Source organism: Sorex araneus, chromosome 9 (genome assembly GCF_027595985.1).
Source record: "Sorex araneus isolate mSorAra2 chromosome 9, mSorAra2.pri, whole genome shotgun sequence".
Lineage (NCBI taxonomy): Eukaryota > Metazoa > Chordata > Mammalia > Eulipotyphla > Soricidae > Sorex > Sorex araneus.
The window spans coordinates 22,585,465-22,601,743 of record NC_073310.1 but is presented as its reverse complement, the minus strand read 5'-3'; the positions used below and the strand labels follow the sequence as shown (position 1 = coordinate 22,601,743).

The 16,279-nt window shown below is 45.5% G+C and overlaps 1 gene segment (V, D, J or C); it reads right to left on the bottom strand.

Annotated features, from left to right (window-relative positions):
• Positions 1-1,893: 1,893 nt before the first annotated feature.
• LOC129407094 (immunoglobulin lambda variable 3-25-like) lies at positions 1,894-15,732 on the bottom strand. The segment is given in 5 exon segments: positions 1,894-1,994; positions 2,314-2,367; positions 4,217-4,279; positions 15,199-15,522; positions 15,676-15,732. Coding segments are annotated over 5 exon segments (588 nt in total).
• Between the last annotated feature and the right edge of the window lie 547 nt (positions 15,733-16,279).

Sequence of the window (16,279 nt, the reverse complement as noted above, 5' to 3'; positions counted from 1 at the left end):
CTGTGGCTGCAGAAAAGACCCACAACCTAAGGACACGGGAGGGGGGCTGGTCTAGCAGTCCCCACCTGCTGCTTAGAGGCTCCTCCAAGGCACAAGGAGATTCTGAATAGGCTCCATGTATGCTGTATACTCGGGTGTGTTACTTGAAGCATGGATAGATCATATTTTCAGAAGAAATGACTCTTTTTTTTTTTTTTGCTTTTTGGGTCACACCCGGCGATGCACAGGGGTTACTCCTGGTTCTACACTCAGGAATTACTCCTGGCGGTGCTCAGGGGACCATATGGGATGCTGGGATTCGAACCCGGGTCGGACGCATGCAAGGAAAACGCCCTACCCACTGTGCTATCGCTCCAGCCCCCAGAAATGACTCTTATAGAGAAATGAAATTTGTCTGAAATAATAAGAATTTCAGATTAAAATATTTTCTATAATTGATTTCTTTCACTTCTGGGGAAATGAATTGAATAATAAAAAGCATCTTCAAAAACTAACTTGATTCCGTTAATGAGAAAGGATACTTGGTGTTAACAAATAACAGGAGTACGATGCTACAGCAGCTAGGTGATGAATCTGTTTTTCTAAACCATAAGATTTCAGGCCCTAGAGCCCTTGCCTGAGACTAATTCTGCTTTAATTCCAGGCCCCATGTCTTCTGAGAGAGCAACACTGATTACAAACCAGGATATTCCCCCGAGTGGCCCTGTTGCCAAGCAATCTCACAATCATAAGATCAGATGAGCAAACTCCTACCAGGAGACTCTTCTCCCTGCAGAGGAGTCAGAGAACTGTGGGTAGTGACCACATTCTCACAGAACAGTACTATGTGGGACCAAAGTTTATGAAACTGTTTTCAGAGTAATATGCAATATCTACACAATTCAGATCAGAGAGAAAGGAAGAATTTGCTCACCAGTGTGAAGGGTGATATGACAGAAAGGTAAGCGTCTTTTTCTTTAGGCATGATGTGGGTTACTAAACACCATTCCCATCTTACTGCAAATGAGACCCCCTGTGGTTCTGACCCACCCCTGTGCCATTGGACTTTACACCATGAGTCTCTGCTGCCCCCTTGTGGTCGGGAGGTTCTGAAAAGTCCTAGATGAGGAGAGACTCAGATCATGGGGCTGAGCCTAGGGGCAGAGTCCCTGGTACATGAGAGACAGCCAAGAGGAGGAAGAATGAGCATTTTCTCAATGGATCCTGTGTGTTTGAAGACTGGGCTTCCCAGAGGCAATTCCCAGGGAAACATGGAAATATGACTATGCTCATTGGATGTGAACAGTTGGGTTGTTGAGGTAATTCTGTTGATCTCTGGGGTGCTGAGCATCACACAAGTTTCCCTGTGGGAGTTCTGACTCAGGACTCAGGAACTGTCTCTATGGGTGCCCAGTGTCAGGCTAGCATCACAGTGGATCCAAGGTTGGAAATTAGATTAGTTCACTAATTTTTTTATATTTTTATTTTTATTGCTTTTTGGGTCACACCGCCGATGCACAGGAGTCACTCATGGCTCATGCACTCAGGAATAACTCCTATCAGTGCTCGGGGAAACATATGGGATGCTGGGAATCGAACCCGGCTTGGCCGAGTGCAAAGCAAACGCCCTACCCGCTGTGCTATCGATCCAGCCCCAGTTCACTAATTATTAACCTAGTCTTTTATTCCCATCTCTAACCATATACTTTGCTGGCATAGAGATCAAGCTCTGAAAAAAAAAAGATGTTTGAGCCAGAGATAGACATTTTAATGCAGTTCGATTTCTTGTCACTTTGCTTTGTGTGCCTTCATGGAAGTCTGCCTGTCTATTCATCCACAGAGGTCCCATTGACCCAGGAAACACCCAACCCAGGAAGTATCCTGACACTCCCAATTCATTTTGTCATTCTGAAATCAATCCACAACTTTTCCTGTGCAGAGCCTGCCTGCAAGGATGGTGGCATGACCAGCTGGATCGCAACGTGGGCCCTGGGACACACTACTCACTATTGCGTCTGCAATCAGACAGGGCAACTGGAGAGTGCAACACAGATGTAAGAGGTGCCTTTCTTCCCCGCCTCCTGTGACTCTGGGCGGGTAATAACCAATGCTGTCCCATGACTGACAGAAATAGCCTTATCCTCAGCCTGGGCCCTGCTGAGGGTCAGGGTGGCTCTGATCCCAGAGCTAGAGCCAGAAAATTGGTCAGGGGATGAGGGCCTCTCACTCTCCTTATAAATAAGCAGCAGAGGGGGCTGGCCGGGCTTCTGCTGGTACCAAGATGTATATTTCTTGTTAGTAATTCTCCAGAGCAGGTGACTGTGGCTGACTCACCCTGATCTACTGAGGCTGAGAGTGTCTGGGTCAGCTCGTAGGAGGTCACGTAGCCTGGGAAGAAAAGAGAGGAGGGTTGAGAGTGCATGAAAGGCTCATCCAACAGTGTCCAGGTCTTGGCACGTGTGGGCTAGATTCTGGCTGGGAACTCGTTTTGCTGAGGGTATTTGGGGCCTGAAGCTGCAACTAGGCCCCGGGAACTGCACCTGTGCAGAGCATGAGCAGGAGGAGCAGGATGGCATTGCGGGACATGGTGGAACCTCTCAAAGCTCTGCCCTGGTACAAGCAGCACTATTTGACTCTCCCTGGCCTCTTTATCCCCTTCTCAGGCCACTGGGCTGGTTTTAATTCAAATCTACTGTAGGAGATTCTGAAAACATTTTATTTTATTTTACGGGTGGAGATTTTGTCTCTAAGGACATGTGCATTTATTCATTTTACATTTCTAAGAACGTGTCCCATCCCATGTAGAAGGCGTCATCACAGGCAACTTCCAGACAGTTTGGTAGTTTTCTTGAGTGCTATGTTGAGATGTGGAGTCCCCTAAAACCATTCAGGACTGAGACCGACTTTCCCAGCAGTCTCTGCGGCCTCAGTGAGGGGTCCCAGCACAGACCATGAGCTCTGGGGGCAAAAATGGCTATCGGTCTCTCTAGGAAGTGAATTCTGTCACCAGTCAGGACACTCCAGTGACCGTAGCTGTGCACTGCGGAGTGAGAATCCACTTCTGTCTTGAGGTCCTGAGGGAGCTGTAACAAGGCTCAGGCCAGGAGACAGAAGCCCAGAGAGCCTAGACGTGAACGCTAGGGAAGGAACTTGAGCCTTTGCTCAAGGAAGGAGAGCAAGGGGGCGGGGCGATCAGGGTGTCTGGGTACATGCCCAGGACAAAGAGTTTGAAGGAATTCATTACGGATTTCCAGGTGAGTCAGCCTCTGTTTCCTGGCACTCACCAGAGTCCCCGAACACTGGAATTCTGGGCCTTCAGTGTAGTCAGTGGGATAAATGGTTGAAATTCCATCATGGAGTCGTAACCTCAGAAACTGACCTTATGCCCCTCCTTACTGCCTGCCCCATGCTTCATGTCTTCCTCCTTCCCCCATTTCAGGCCTGTGATCCTGGCACCTGAGGCTAAACTTGTCCTGATCCTTGCTTATCCCCTCAAGGAGACAGCTACTGGCTATGAAATCGGCCAGGCTCAGGGATGCTGCCTGAGGTCTGTGTCTGCAGAAAAGGTTCCAGACTCAAGAGACATGGGAAGGGGCTGGGATGACCCTGCTGTCCACCCCTGCTGCTTAGTGACTTCCCCAGACAGCGTGAGGTGCTGAGTACTTTGTGAGTCTGTTGTGTACCTAATGTGCATTTCTGAGTATTCACAGATCATGTTTTCAGAAGAAATAACATGTGTATCACAATGAAAACTGACTTAAATTCTGAGAATTTGATTAAAATATATTTGTAACTGGTTTTCTTCAATTCTGGGAAAATGCAGCAAATAATAAATATCATGTTCTATTGATTAAAGGATTAAAGGAGAGAGTATATTTTTTGTGTGTTACTAAATATTGAAAAGGGAATAAAACATTAAACTGACTCCTGGGAAGTTTTTCTTTTCTAAACCCTAAGAATTCAGATAGCACAAAACTAATTCTACTTTTTTTTTTTTTTAGGGACCAATTCTACTTTGATAAGCAACCCCGCTGAGCTGGTTGAAGCCCAGGATTCCTTTCAAACACTTCCTGTGGACTAATAGTCCCTCCGGGTGGCACCAATGTCAGCAGGGTACTGGTTATTGGTTGCTCATTACCCTATGGAGGATGTGGTTGTGGGTAGTGGTGTCCCAAAGAATTGCTACAGGTGATGAAGATGGGAGGTCTCCTCAGACAGAATTTCACTGATATCTGACCTCTCCCTTTTTCTCTTGTAGGTTCAAGATCTTTCAGTGAACTAAATCCTCCACCTTCATCACCTGTGAATCTGGGAGGGGAATGACATGTAGAGGAAATAATACTGGAGATCAATTTGCTCAGTGGTACCAGCAGAAGCCAGACCAGGACACTGTGCTGGTCATCTGTATAGAGATAGTAACCAGTCCTTGGGCTCCCTGACCACTTCTCTGGCTCCAACTCTGAGCACATGGCTATCCTGGTCATTAGGGGTGCACACACTGAGGATGAGGCTGACTATTACTATCAGGTGTGCCTTGAGGGCCAGAGTCAGAGTACAATGAGCATCTTGCCTTTCACGCAGTTGACCAAGGTTCAGTCCCTGACACCCTGTAAAGTCCCTGGTTCCTGCTAGGACTGACCCCTGAATGCAGAGCCGGGTGCAAGCCCTGCGCACTGCTGGACCACAATTGGTAGTGCTCAGGGAAAACTCCAGCTCTGAGCTCAGAGACGACTCCTGAGCGGAAAAGCTCACACATACAGTGTGCTGGGAATTAAATGTGGGTTGGCCTCATGTAAGGCAAGTGCCCTACCCAGTGTATCATGTCTCTGGAACTATGAGTGTCTCCTTTTTAAGAAATTCTGTTTGATAACTTGGTATCCATTCTTCCTCCACCTTTTCTCTCTTGTACACAGAGTTTATTAAAGATCTTAGATCTGTGCTGTTTTCATCAAGTATGAAACAGTCTCATCATTTATTTTTAAAAAACAAAAGCTCTAACCAATAGTTCCCACTTCAATGTTTTCTCATTCAGTGCACCTGCTGCCACACAGTGAAGACGAATTAAGTTGTCCTGAAAAATCAACATATTTGATCACATTTTCATGAATCATCTTGCTATGTTTCATTCAAAAAATTATTGTTTATCAATACATCAGCATGATGGGGGCATCTACAATTCTCAGTCAACTGATTTCTTGGCTCAGTGCTAGTCCCCAAGAATTCGAAGGTGCACTTGTCTCACAGTGTCAGGGATTCCTGGGGCACTGTGAAGGTACAGGAGGCCTCCAGGGGTGCAGGGATTTGACTTGGGGCACCAGGGATGAATCTGCTATTTGTTGGGGGAACATGGAATGCTGAGAAGCAAACTCAGCTCAATAATGCAGAAGAATATGAAACATGTCCATGCCAGTTGGGATGTCACTGGCAGGATTGATGAGAATATCTCTGTGCTTCTCAACTATCCTGCATGTTTTCCCTTGGCAGTGGGGACACAGGACTCAGGAACTGTCTCTGAGGGTGCCCACTGCCATCAGGACAAATAATGGGTCGATGGTGACTATAGTGCCAGGATGGGACAGGAGAACGTTCAGTCAACAACCATTATGTTTCACTCACCATTTGCCCAGCACATTTTTTCATGGGCATCAGTGGGAACTGGACATGGCCTCAGACTCGGAATCTCCATCATATCTATGAGGACTAAAATGAACACACTTCTTCAGAGACATGCTCATTCTCACCACCTTCTCCTCATGACCTGTGGTTCATTTCCTTTCAAAACCAGGTCATTCATCTTCCCACGTACCTCTAGGTCTAGACTGACTTTGTATTCCATTTTGGCCCATGGATATCAGGCCTAGAAATGAGTTTCTTCCCTGCATACTATTCCTCTCACGAAAGAATAAACTGATGTATTTCTGTAATAGCTGAGCCTACAGCATCCTTCTTGAGCAGCCAATAGGATTTGTAAGTGTATCACAGATAATATTTCATGTATTTATGCTAAGGGGCCAATTTATTTTTCATTAAAACTATGTAATTTCCTTTTCATACATTTTGACACAGAGGATGGTTTACCTTTCATAATTAGCAATAATTAAATGATAAAATAAGTTTGTGGCCTGAAACTCAGTACGGATGTTCAGGTACATAGCCTGAGCAAGGGAGATAGTGCAGAGTGGTAGCGCTCTTCTCCTGCAAGCTGCTGACCTGGCCTTAAAGTCTAGCACCACTCGTGACCCCCTGAATAATGCCAGGAGTGATTCCTGAGTGCAGAACCAGGAGTGAATCTTGAGCACGGCAGGTGCAGCTCTGAAATAAGAAAGCAAGACAAAAGGCACCAGCCTTGCATGCAGCTGAGCCTGATCCCCAGCACGTCTCACTTCTGGTGCATTATTTTTTTTCATCCCTGAAGACCCCTGAGCACAGACAGGTGTTGGCCTGAAGGCTACTGAAGCATCTCGGAGGGTGAGCCAGGGATGTTCTGGCCTTGGCATTGAGCAGCCAAACCAGTTGGTGGAGAATTATTAGGAGCAGATCCAGACACCCTGAACTTTTCTTGGGAGAATCCCACCAGATTGGATAAAAGGAAGAAAGATAAAGACGGAGAAATGATGTGCAGTGTAGGCAATGTGTATCCCAGCAATTGCTGCCGGATGAAAAGTGTCTGGCTGTGCTGATGGTAAGAGGTGAGAGAAAACCTCTTTGGAGAGATGTTAAATCATTTAATGCCACCAGTCTGCTCCCAGGATGAAACAGAACAAGAAAGACGATATGTATTGTGGGGAGCAAGGAATAGAGCCCTGTGGAAAGCTTTGGAAGGTTTGAGTTTATAAGCAGTGAAGCTATGTTTATGTCACATCTGTTTCAGAACCATTGTCCTTTGTCACCATCTGAAGGAGAGGGGTAAATTATCATCACAATGTTCTTGGCTCTATGTTTCTGTGTGAGGTAAAACACAGAAGTACCTGTGTGATCCCCTGTGCAAATGTGTCTGCATACTCCAGAAAATCTGAAATACTTAACTGGGCAGCGGGCGTCCATAGCAGCAGCTGTGGGATGTGGGTGTGATTTGTTGGGGCTTCTGGATGAGTGGAGAGGGTGGGGGGAGGCTGCCCTTCCTCACACTGAGAAGATCCATCATTAGGGTCTCAGTCTTTTGACTGGTGTACCGGAATGTCTCAGTTTGGCATCTCTGCATAGCTCAGCCATGAGGCAGTGGAGCGGGGCCATTGGCTGTAGGCCAATGTGGGGTGTGACTGCAGCTGCCAGGGTTTGGCAGAGCAGGAACTCAGCCTGGTCCTCTCCTGATGGTGCCCCAGAGTTTTCTCAGCTGGGGTATCCATGAATTTCTTCAGCTAGTTGATCTTTTCCAAGATTTAATTATGAATCCATAAAGCTCAGCAATAAATGGGCTGATGTGGCTGTGGTTGTGGGATGTGTATGTCAGTATTTTCTTTTAAATGTAAGGAATTTTCTTAGGAATAGAATGTGGCCCACTGGAAATCTTTTCAAAAACATCTAGAAGAATCTGTTCTTTGTGCTGTGGGATTACAGATAATTCCTCTGTTGCTTTATAATGATGTACAAATTTCTGTAGTTTATCTGCTGCTATTTCAAAATTTATCTATATAATTGCCTTTTCTTTCTTTCTTTTTTTTTTTTTGCTTTTTGGGTCACACCCAGTGATGCTCAGGGATTACTCCTGGCTCTGCACTCAGGAATTGCCCCTGGCAGTGCTTGGGGGACCATATGGGATGCCAGGGATCGAACCCGGGTCAGCCGCATGCCTGGCAAACGCCCTACCCGCTGTGCTATCGCCCTGGCCCCAATTGCCTTTTCTGATGACTCTCATTACTGCCCATGGATTCACATTTCTCTCTCTCTCTCTCTCTCTCTCTGTATGTATGTGTGTTTTGGGCCACACCGGGTGACACTCTGGGCTCTGTCCTGGTTCTGCACTCAGGCATTCATTCCTGGTGAGGTTCAGAGAACCATATGTTATGTGAAGGATTGAATCCAGGTCAGCCACATTCAAGGCAAGTGTCCTACCCACTATAATATCGCTCCAGTGGGTGGGCCCCAGCACTGTTCAAAAGACCTCAAAAACAGAACTGAAAAAGAAGACCATATTTCCACTACATTTTGTTTTGAATTGAATCACCGTGAGATACACAGTTACAAGGCTTTGAATTTTAGCCATATTATGTTCCAAACCCTGCCCTTCACCAGTGTGTATTTCCCACCAACAACATCCTGTTTCCCCTCTGCCACCATCCCCCACCCTCCCAGCTTGTGGCAGGCACTTTTCTTCTGTCTGTCTGTCTGTCTGTCTGTCTGTCTGTCTGTCTGTCTGTCTGTCTCTCTCTCTCTCTCTCTCTTTCTCTCTCTCTCTCTTTCCCCCCTCTTTCCTTTGCCAATTATGGTTTTCAATACATGTATTGAAAGGTTAATATGTTTATCCATTTACTTACTTCCAGCACTCAGTTCTTGGTCCAGAGTGATCATTTCCACTTTTCACAGTCATAGTGGGCTTCTCTATTCTAATTGCCCTCCCCGACTACCACTTGCAGCAAGACTCCAACCATGGACCAGTCTTCCTGGCCCTTGTTTCTACTGGTCCAGCCCTTTTGGAAAACAGTATGGATGATCCTCAAAAAATCAGAAATTAAACTCCCATTTGACCAGCTGTACCACTTTTGGGAATATATCCTGGAAAGGCAAAAGAGTATAGGAGAAAAGACATCTGCACTTGTATGTTCATTGCTGCCCTGTTTACAATAGCCAAAATCTGTAAAAAAAAAAAAAAAACTAAGTGCCCAAGAACAGATGATTGGTTAAAGCAACTTTGGTACATCTACCCAATGGAATATTATGCAGCTGTTAGAAAAGATGAAGTCATGAAATTTGCATATAAATGGATCAACATGGAAAGTGTAATTTGTCTTAAAATGTAAATATTTCTCACAAATCTTTATTTATAGTGAATTTCTTTCAGTCCACATGGAAATACAGGTAATAATATAAAATATCATTTATTATTTTATTCAAGGAAAGGATAGAAGATCCTTGTATTTGCTGAGAGAAAAGGGAATGAAGAAAATGCTGCCTCAGCTGGGTGGAGAATATTCTTCCGACTGGACTACGGGATATTTCAGACGCAGCAGGAGTCACGGAAGACAGTTATCACAGGACCGTGTGTGCGGACAGTGAGCGTGTTGCAGCAGAACTGAGCTGTATGGGCCTAAGTACCTGATTCTCTTTCTGAGAAACTGGTAATTTCTACACGATTCCAGTTAGAGAGAAAAGTAGGCAGAGTTTGAACAATAGTGTCAGGTCTGATTTTCCGAAGAAACATATAACTTGTCCTTCAGACTGGCACCTAAATATTCTATCTGACTGCAAGTTTGACCCTGCCCTGACCCACCCCAGATCCAGGGGATGTTCCAGGTTGTTGTTGCTGCCTACTGGTGGCCATTCTGTGCTGCCACCGGACATACAGGGCAGTCCTGCTGTTCTTGGGATACTGGGAACCCAGGCCAGAAATGGTGGAGTTCCTGGTCCATGGGCCACAGAGGAGGAATTAACCTTATCTCTGTAATGAGAGCAGGCCTGGCCATGCACCTCAGGTGTGAACTGTCAGGGTTGATGAGACGCTCTGTAATTTTCTGGGGTGTTGGTGTCATGCATGTTTCCCCAGGGAGTGCTGACTTAGGACTCAGAAACTGCCTCTGAGGGTACCCAGGGTCAGTTTCGGGTCATAGTGAGTCTTTAACAAGCACTGCAGAAAGATGGGACAGGAAGCACCCACCAAACAAAACCTCTACAGACCCTTTTATTATTATTATTATTATTATTATTATTATTATTATTATTCTTGTTCAGGGAAATCTGGGTGAATAAGGTGAGGCCTTTATCTCAGAGTTTCCATTGAAGCTGGTGAGCTCATGCCATGGTGGCTTATGTGAGGCGACGAGGTCTTTACAAGGTCTCTTTCTCCTTATCCACCTCTGCACCCCCGGGACTGGCCTGGAAGGATAGGACTGAAGAAGCCTGCAGTGAGCCCCTGTATGGCATCGTCAGAGTCCCAGCAGCTCCACCAGGTGACCTAATGTCCAGACACACCTGACGTCAGCTTGGTCTGCTCAGCTCAGGAGTTGATCCCCACCACCTGATTTCTCCAGGAGCCACGGACTCAGGCTAGAGCGAGGAATTGCCCATTGCTGGAATGAAAGTCAGCCCTTGGCCTTACCCAGGGTTTTCAGGTCTTTGTTTTATCTCAAGGAGTAGGAATTTCAGGAGTAGACAAGCAGCAGAGTAAAATCAAATTTTATTTGGAGGCTTTTAGGAATGGGAAGGAGGGAGAACAAAGAGAGACAGAGAGAGAGAGAGAGAGAGAGAGAGAGAGAGAGAGAGAGAGAGAGAGAGAGAGAGAGAAAGAGAATGCATGTTTCTCCAAGACAGATACAGCTCCAGTCCACGTGTCAAAAGGGGAGATACAGGTGACACATGTGCTCGGGCACCACATGTGCTTGGCCTCATGGGCAAAAGGTTCAGACAGCATACGCATGCCATTTCTTTGTTCAAGGTCAATCCTACAGATTTTTCCCAAGCTTCCCACGTGGGACTCTGCTTAGGTAAGAGTCTGTTGCTAAGGTGGTTGCCAAGGGGGTAGAGTTGGGAGTGGTCAAGAGCCTTCTTAGAAGTTCTGTTTCTGGCCTTTGTTCCTGCTGGAGCTTCTCTCAGAGGAGGTGGTCCAGCCTTCTCTGGGTCTGTTGGCACGAGGTGATGGTCTTATCAGGCCTTACTTTCTGTTTTGGAGCCTCAGGGCTCTTTGTTTTATTACTTCTTTGGAATCCCATTGACATGGGCCATTTTCTATCTACCTGCCTACATCACCATCGAAGACATGGAGGAGTAAATTGAACTCTCTTGTTCTTTTTGTTTTGTTTTTTAATTTTTTAAATTTTATTGAATCACCATCAGATAGTTACAAGCTATCATGGGTTACAGTCTCACAATGATCAAACACCATCCTCTACCAGTGCACATTCTCCACTACCAATATCCCGGGTACAACCCCCTTTCCCACCATCCCCTACCTCCATGGAAGACAATATTTCCCATACTCTCTCTCTACTTTTGGGCATTATGGCTTGCAACACAGACACTGAGAGGTCATCATGTTTGGTACAGTGACATGCATGTCCCCACTGCCTTCTCCTCATATCTGGTATTTTCATTTCAAAACCGGATAATTTATCTCCCTAATTTTCACTAAGTCTAGACTGACCTTCTCTTCCATTTTAGGCCCATCGATACTAGGGTTGATAAGCTCGTCTTTACCAGGAATGAGTGCTCTTATAAATGAATGAACAGATGCCATTTTTCAGTGACTCTCTTCTTGAACATGGTATGGCATCTGAATTTGTAGAAACATTCTGATATATTTATGTTAAGTGGGTAGAGAAATTTGTTTTTCTTTCAATTCTATGCCATGTCTATTTTATAAATTTTAAAAGGGAGATCATTTAATTTTTATAATTAACACTGAGAAAATGAAAATAACAAATAAGTGTTATGGCCTGAGACACAGTATAAATTTGTTTTATTTTTAATACCAAAATCTGTTTTCCAAAAATGAGGTCTCCTACAGTTTCCAGAACAAGATAGAGAGTTGGTAATTATTCAGACTCAGTTCAATGAAAATAATGGTGAGAATTTAAAGTCACAATGAAAGTTGATTTGTCATTTTTATTTTCTTAAATTAAAAAAAAATCTTATTTTTCATTAAGTAGCTTGCAAGAGTTGATTACATTTGATATTTGAAAACCAATCCTACCACCATTACACCTTCCCACCACCATTATTTCCAATTTTCCCACCACCACTCTAGCCTGACCCACAGGCAGATGCTAGATAATTTATTTTGTACTGCTTGATATGAATAGCACGAGATGTCGCATGGCCACGAAAGTGGCTGTGTGCTCCTGGATTTCTAAAATTTTGAATAGTCAGTGTTCAGAGACATCTCTGCAGCGAGCTGCTTGGTTCTGAGATTCATTTGTGGGTCTCTGGATCATGGCAATTAATGTGCTTAAAATGACACAGTACAGATGTTAAGGCATTATACCGTGTGGTCAGAGAGATAGTTTAGCGTGAAAAGGTGCGTATTTTGTGTGATAAGGACTAGGGTTCAATATGAAGCACCAAATAGGTCCATGGGCCCTGCCTGAAGTGATCCCAAACGAGAGTCAAGAGTAAATCTTGAGCAAAACAGGTTGTGACCTCCAAATATAAAACAAAACAAAACAGAGCAAAAGGCACAGGCTTTGCATGCAGCAGACCCTGCTTCTATCCCCAGCACCACTTGCTCATTTAAGCACCATTTATTTATCCCTGAAGGCCCTTATGCACTGCCAGATAGTCATATGAAGACTTCCAGACACCTCCAAGAGTGGCCCAGTGAATGTCTGCACTGTAGAGACCAAAGTGCTCTTGGGCCCTAGCGTAGAGCTACCTGCCCAGCTAGTGGAGAATTATCCTAAGGAGATCCAGGCCTCCTAAGAGTTGCTCCATGTTAAACACTGTAGCAGTTGTTGAGATACTCCCAGCCTAGAAACCAAAGCTGAGTTTTTACAATGACATTTGTGTATCAACAGATACATGAAACAGATTAAATTCATTAGACTCATCATCATGGAAGGCAGAGCTCTTCTATAGCTTTTCTATCTCTACAGAGGTAGAGATATAGCAATACTCCATCCCAAAAGAGGGAAAAATAATAAAGATAGAGAAACAATGTGCAGTATAGGCAATGTGTATCCCTGTGATTGCTAACAGATAAAAAATATCTGGCTGTTCTGATAATAAGAGGTAACAGGAGATCTCTTTGGACAGAAGACATTAGGTCATTTATTTCTGCTGATCGGATGTTAGGTTGAGATGGAGCCAAGAAATACGATGTGTGCCATTGGGACCAAGTATAGGGCCCTGTGGAAACGTTTCATATGTCTGGAATTGACTGATTGTGTGAATGAAATCTGTTTCAAATCTCAGAATCAATGTGCACCTTTGTCAACATATTTAGGAGTAGGTATGAAATAATTGCTACAATGTTCCTAAATCTTGCTTTGAAGTACTCGATGCTGGCCATTGACATGATTACATGGCACTGGGGGAAGTCTCTGGATGTGACCCCCTCGATACTGGAAAATGGGAAATCTGGGCGGAGGAGGCCCAGTCCTGATCCCAGCAAGCTTGGAGGACTCAGCCCTGGGTCCCACACACCTGGATTCCTCTGCCATTTCCTTCATGCATGAGGCTTGTCCGAACGTGTGGAGAGGGGCCTTGAGCATGGCTGTGGCTAGGCTCTGGAGGTCTTCAGCCGTTGGAAGCTCTGCTCGGGGTGGGGAGGGAAGCTGGAGCCCACCCCCTCCAAGGAGGCCCCGAGAAAGACAGCCAGGCACACAGGCAAGGGAATCTCTGTGTCATTCTTTTCTGCTTCTCGGCCACGCGATATCTTTTAGCCTACTTCTCCCTCTGAGAGAAGCTGGCAAACTACTGGGAGTTTTCGGCCCACATGGGAGAGCCTTGCAAGGTCCCCATGGTGAATTAATATGCCAAAGCCAGTAACAAACTGGGTCTCATCCCCCTCCCGCCGATCCTGAAAGAGCCTCCAGTACGGCATCGTTGGATGGACGAGTAGAGAGAGGCTTCTAAAATCTCAGGGCTTGGACGAATGGGGACATTACTAAGACTACTCAAGAAATTCGACGATCAACGGGATGATGATGATATGTTCTGAAATCTATGATTGTTAGAAAAGTAAAACACAAGAGAAGCATCTGTGTGGTCCCCTGTGCAAACTGACAGAGGAGGCACAGTCTCTGTGTAGCTGACACTCTCAGTTCTCCCTGGGCCTCCTCATTGTCATGGTGTGTGATCACATTGCAATGGCTCAAGCTCCCACAGGTCCTCATTCTGAGTGTTGATCCAGGTGATTAGCAGGACATCCAATCCCGTAATTCTTTCCTAAAATTTATGCATTTATACACCTAGACATATAGAGATGTGTTTAGAAATATGTGTGCAAGACAGACTAGGTATGTACTCAGTTATGCTTGCTGTAAATACATAGATGTAACAGTATATCTGTATTTGTATCCTAATATTCTGTGATTTGGAATGGGTTCCATGATTATACGTATGGAATTTTGGATTTTTTTCAGGAATAATTAGGTCCATTTGCCATTGGAAAGCTGTTTTGTTCACTATCATCTCCAATCAGTATGGATTGCTATTAACTGAGACTGATATGGCAATCTGACTTCTGAGAAATCTCCCCAGGGTAGACGCCTACACTGAGTTCTAACAATGGTAGGATCTTTTGGGTATTAACAGAGACATGGAGCAGACAAAATATATTAGACTCACCATCATGGAAGGCAGAGCTCTGTTTCCTCTGAGAAGAGATCCAGCAGTACTCCACCCCCAATTAATACCCAGTGACTTACAGAGTGTCTCAACAACCATTAACAGTATTTCACAAGGAGCTCCTCAGCAAGAAACTCACTTCACATAAATTACGGTGGGAATGGGTTAATATATAGGGGTTCGCAGGTGTAACAATTTTCCCCAATGGAAGTACATGCTGCAGTGACTAGAATAACGTCTCTGGAAGATTCAAGTCATGTGCCAGCAAGTTGTAAGAAAGCTACGAGTTCATTCAATGCTCATGCCAACTGACACATCCTCTAAAGCTGCAGCCAATGTGGTCCAGGACTATGGGTGTTAATGAAATGAATTCACATATTATGAGAACTTGTCTATAGTTAACATTACACTTATACTTTGCAGGCATAAAAATCTGTTCTGAGAAAAAAAATTTTCTTTCATATATGCAACCATTGTTCATGCTATTGAACTCCTGTTGGTCTATTGGCTCCTCACAATGTCATGGATGTCTGCGTGTCTATTCTTGTGCAGAGGTTCCTTTAACTCATGAAATAATCACCCAGACAGTACCATAACAACCCCACCTCATCCTCTCATTCCTGAATTAAACCACAAATCTATCTGTGTGCAGCCCCCATGCAATGTGGGAAGAAATACAAACTGGATTTCAGATGTAGGACCTGGAACAGAATATTCACTACTCTGTCTGCAAGACCTGGATGGGTGGTTAGTGTACCACAGATGTAAGAGTTTTTGTCTTACTTCCCCGCCTCCTGTGACACTGTGGGTTAATACCACTGCTGTCTGATGACTGACAGTAATAGTCAGCCTCATCCTCAGCCTGGGCCCTGCTGATGGTCAGGGTGGCTGTGGTCCCGGAGCTAGAACCAGAAAATCGGTCAGGGATCCCCGAGGGCCTTTCACTATCCTTATAAATAAGCAGCACAGGGCGCTGACCGGGCTTCTGCTGGAACCAAGATGTATATATCTTGTTTAGTAATTCTCCAGAGCAGGTGATAGTGGCTGACTGACCGGGAACTACTGAGACCGAGGGTGTCTGGGTCAGCTCGTAGGAGGTCACATAGCCTGGGAAGAAAAGAGAGGAGAGATGAGAGTGCATCAAAGGCTCATCCAACAGTGCCCAGCTCTCGGCACAGTGTGTGCTGAATCAGGGCCGGGAGCTTGTTGTGCTGAGGGTCTTTGGGGCCTGAAGCTGCAGCTGGGCCCTGGGGGCAGCACCTGTGCAGAGTGTGAGCAGGAGGAGCAGGATGGGGTAGCGGGACATGGTGGAGCCTCTCAGAGCTCTGCCCTGGCACTCGCAGCACTGTTGGGCCCTCCCTGGCCTCTTTATTCCCTTCTCAGCCACTGGGCACTGTGAGGGGGGCTTTATGCAAATCTACCGCCTCTTGAGAACTGCCCAGGCAGGGAGTCCCTCATATCAGCTGTGGAAACAGCCAAGAAGGGGGGAAGAAAACCACAAGTTCCTTTAGCTTCTTCCCCTTGCTCAGCACGTGGACAAAATCTCTCTGGCCTCCTGTGTTGTTCTCAGACACCTGCAGGGTTCAGCCACAGAACTGCCGTCCCAACCCTCGTGACTGTGGAGACTCCTGGACTGGGCTCAGTGGGGTTGGTTCTGGGCTGACTGGGAGGAACCACAGGAGCCTTGAAGCTGGGCAGTGTCCCTAGGTCCTCCATCCTTCCTGTCTCTGCTTCTCTTCTTCTCCCCAGGGGCATTTTTCTTGCTCTTTAGTCCTGCCCTGCCTCATTAGTATGCTCCCATCTCCTAGGAGCTGTTGGAATTCATTTGTGTGTTTTACTTGTTTATCTACCCCCGGCTGTAGGA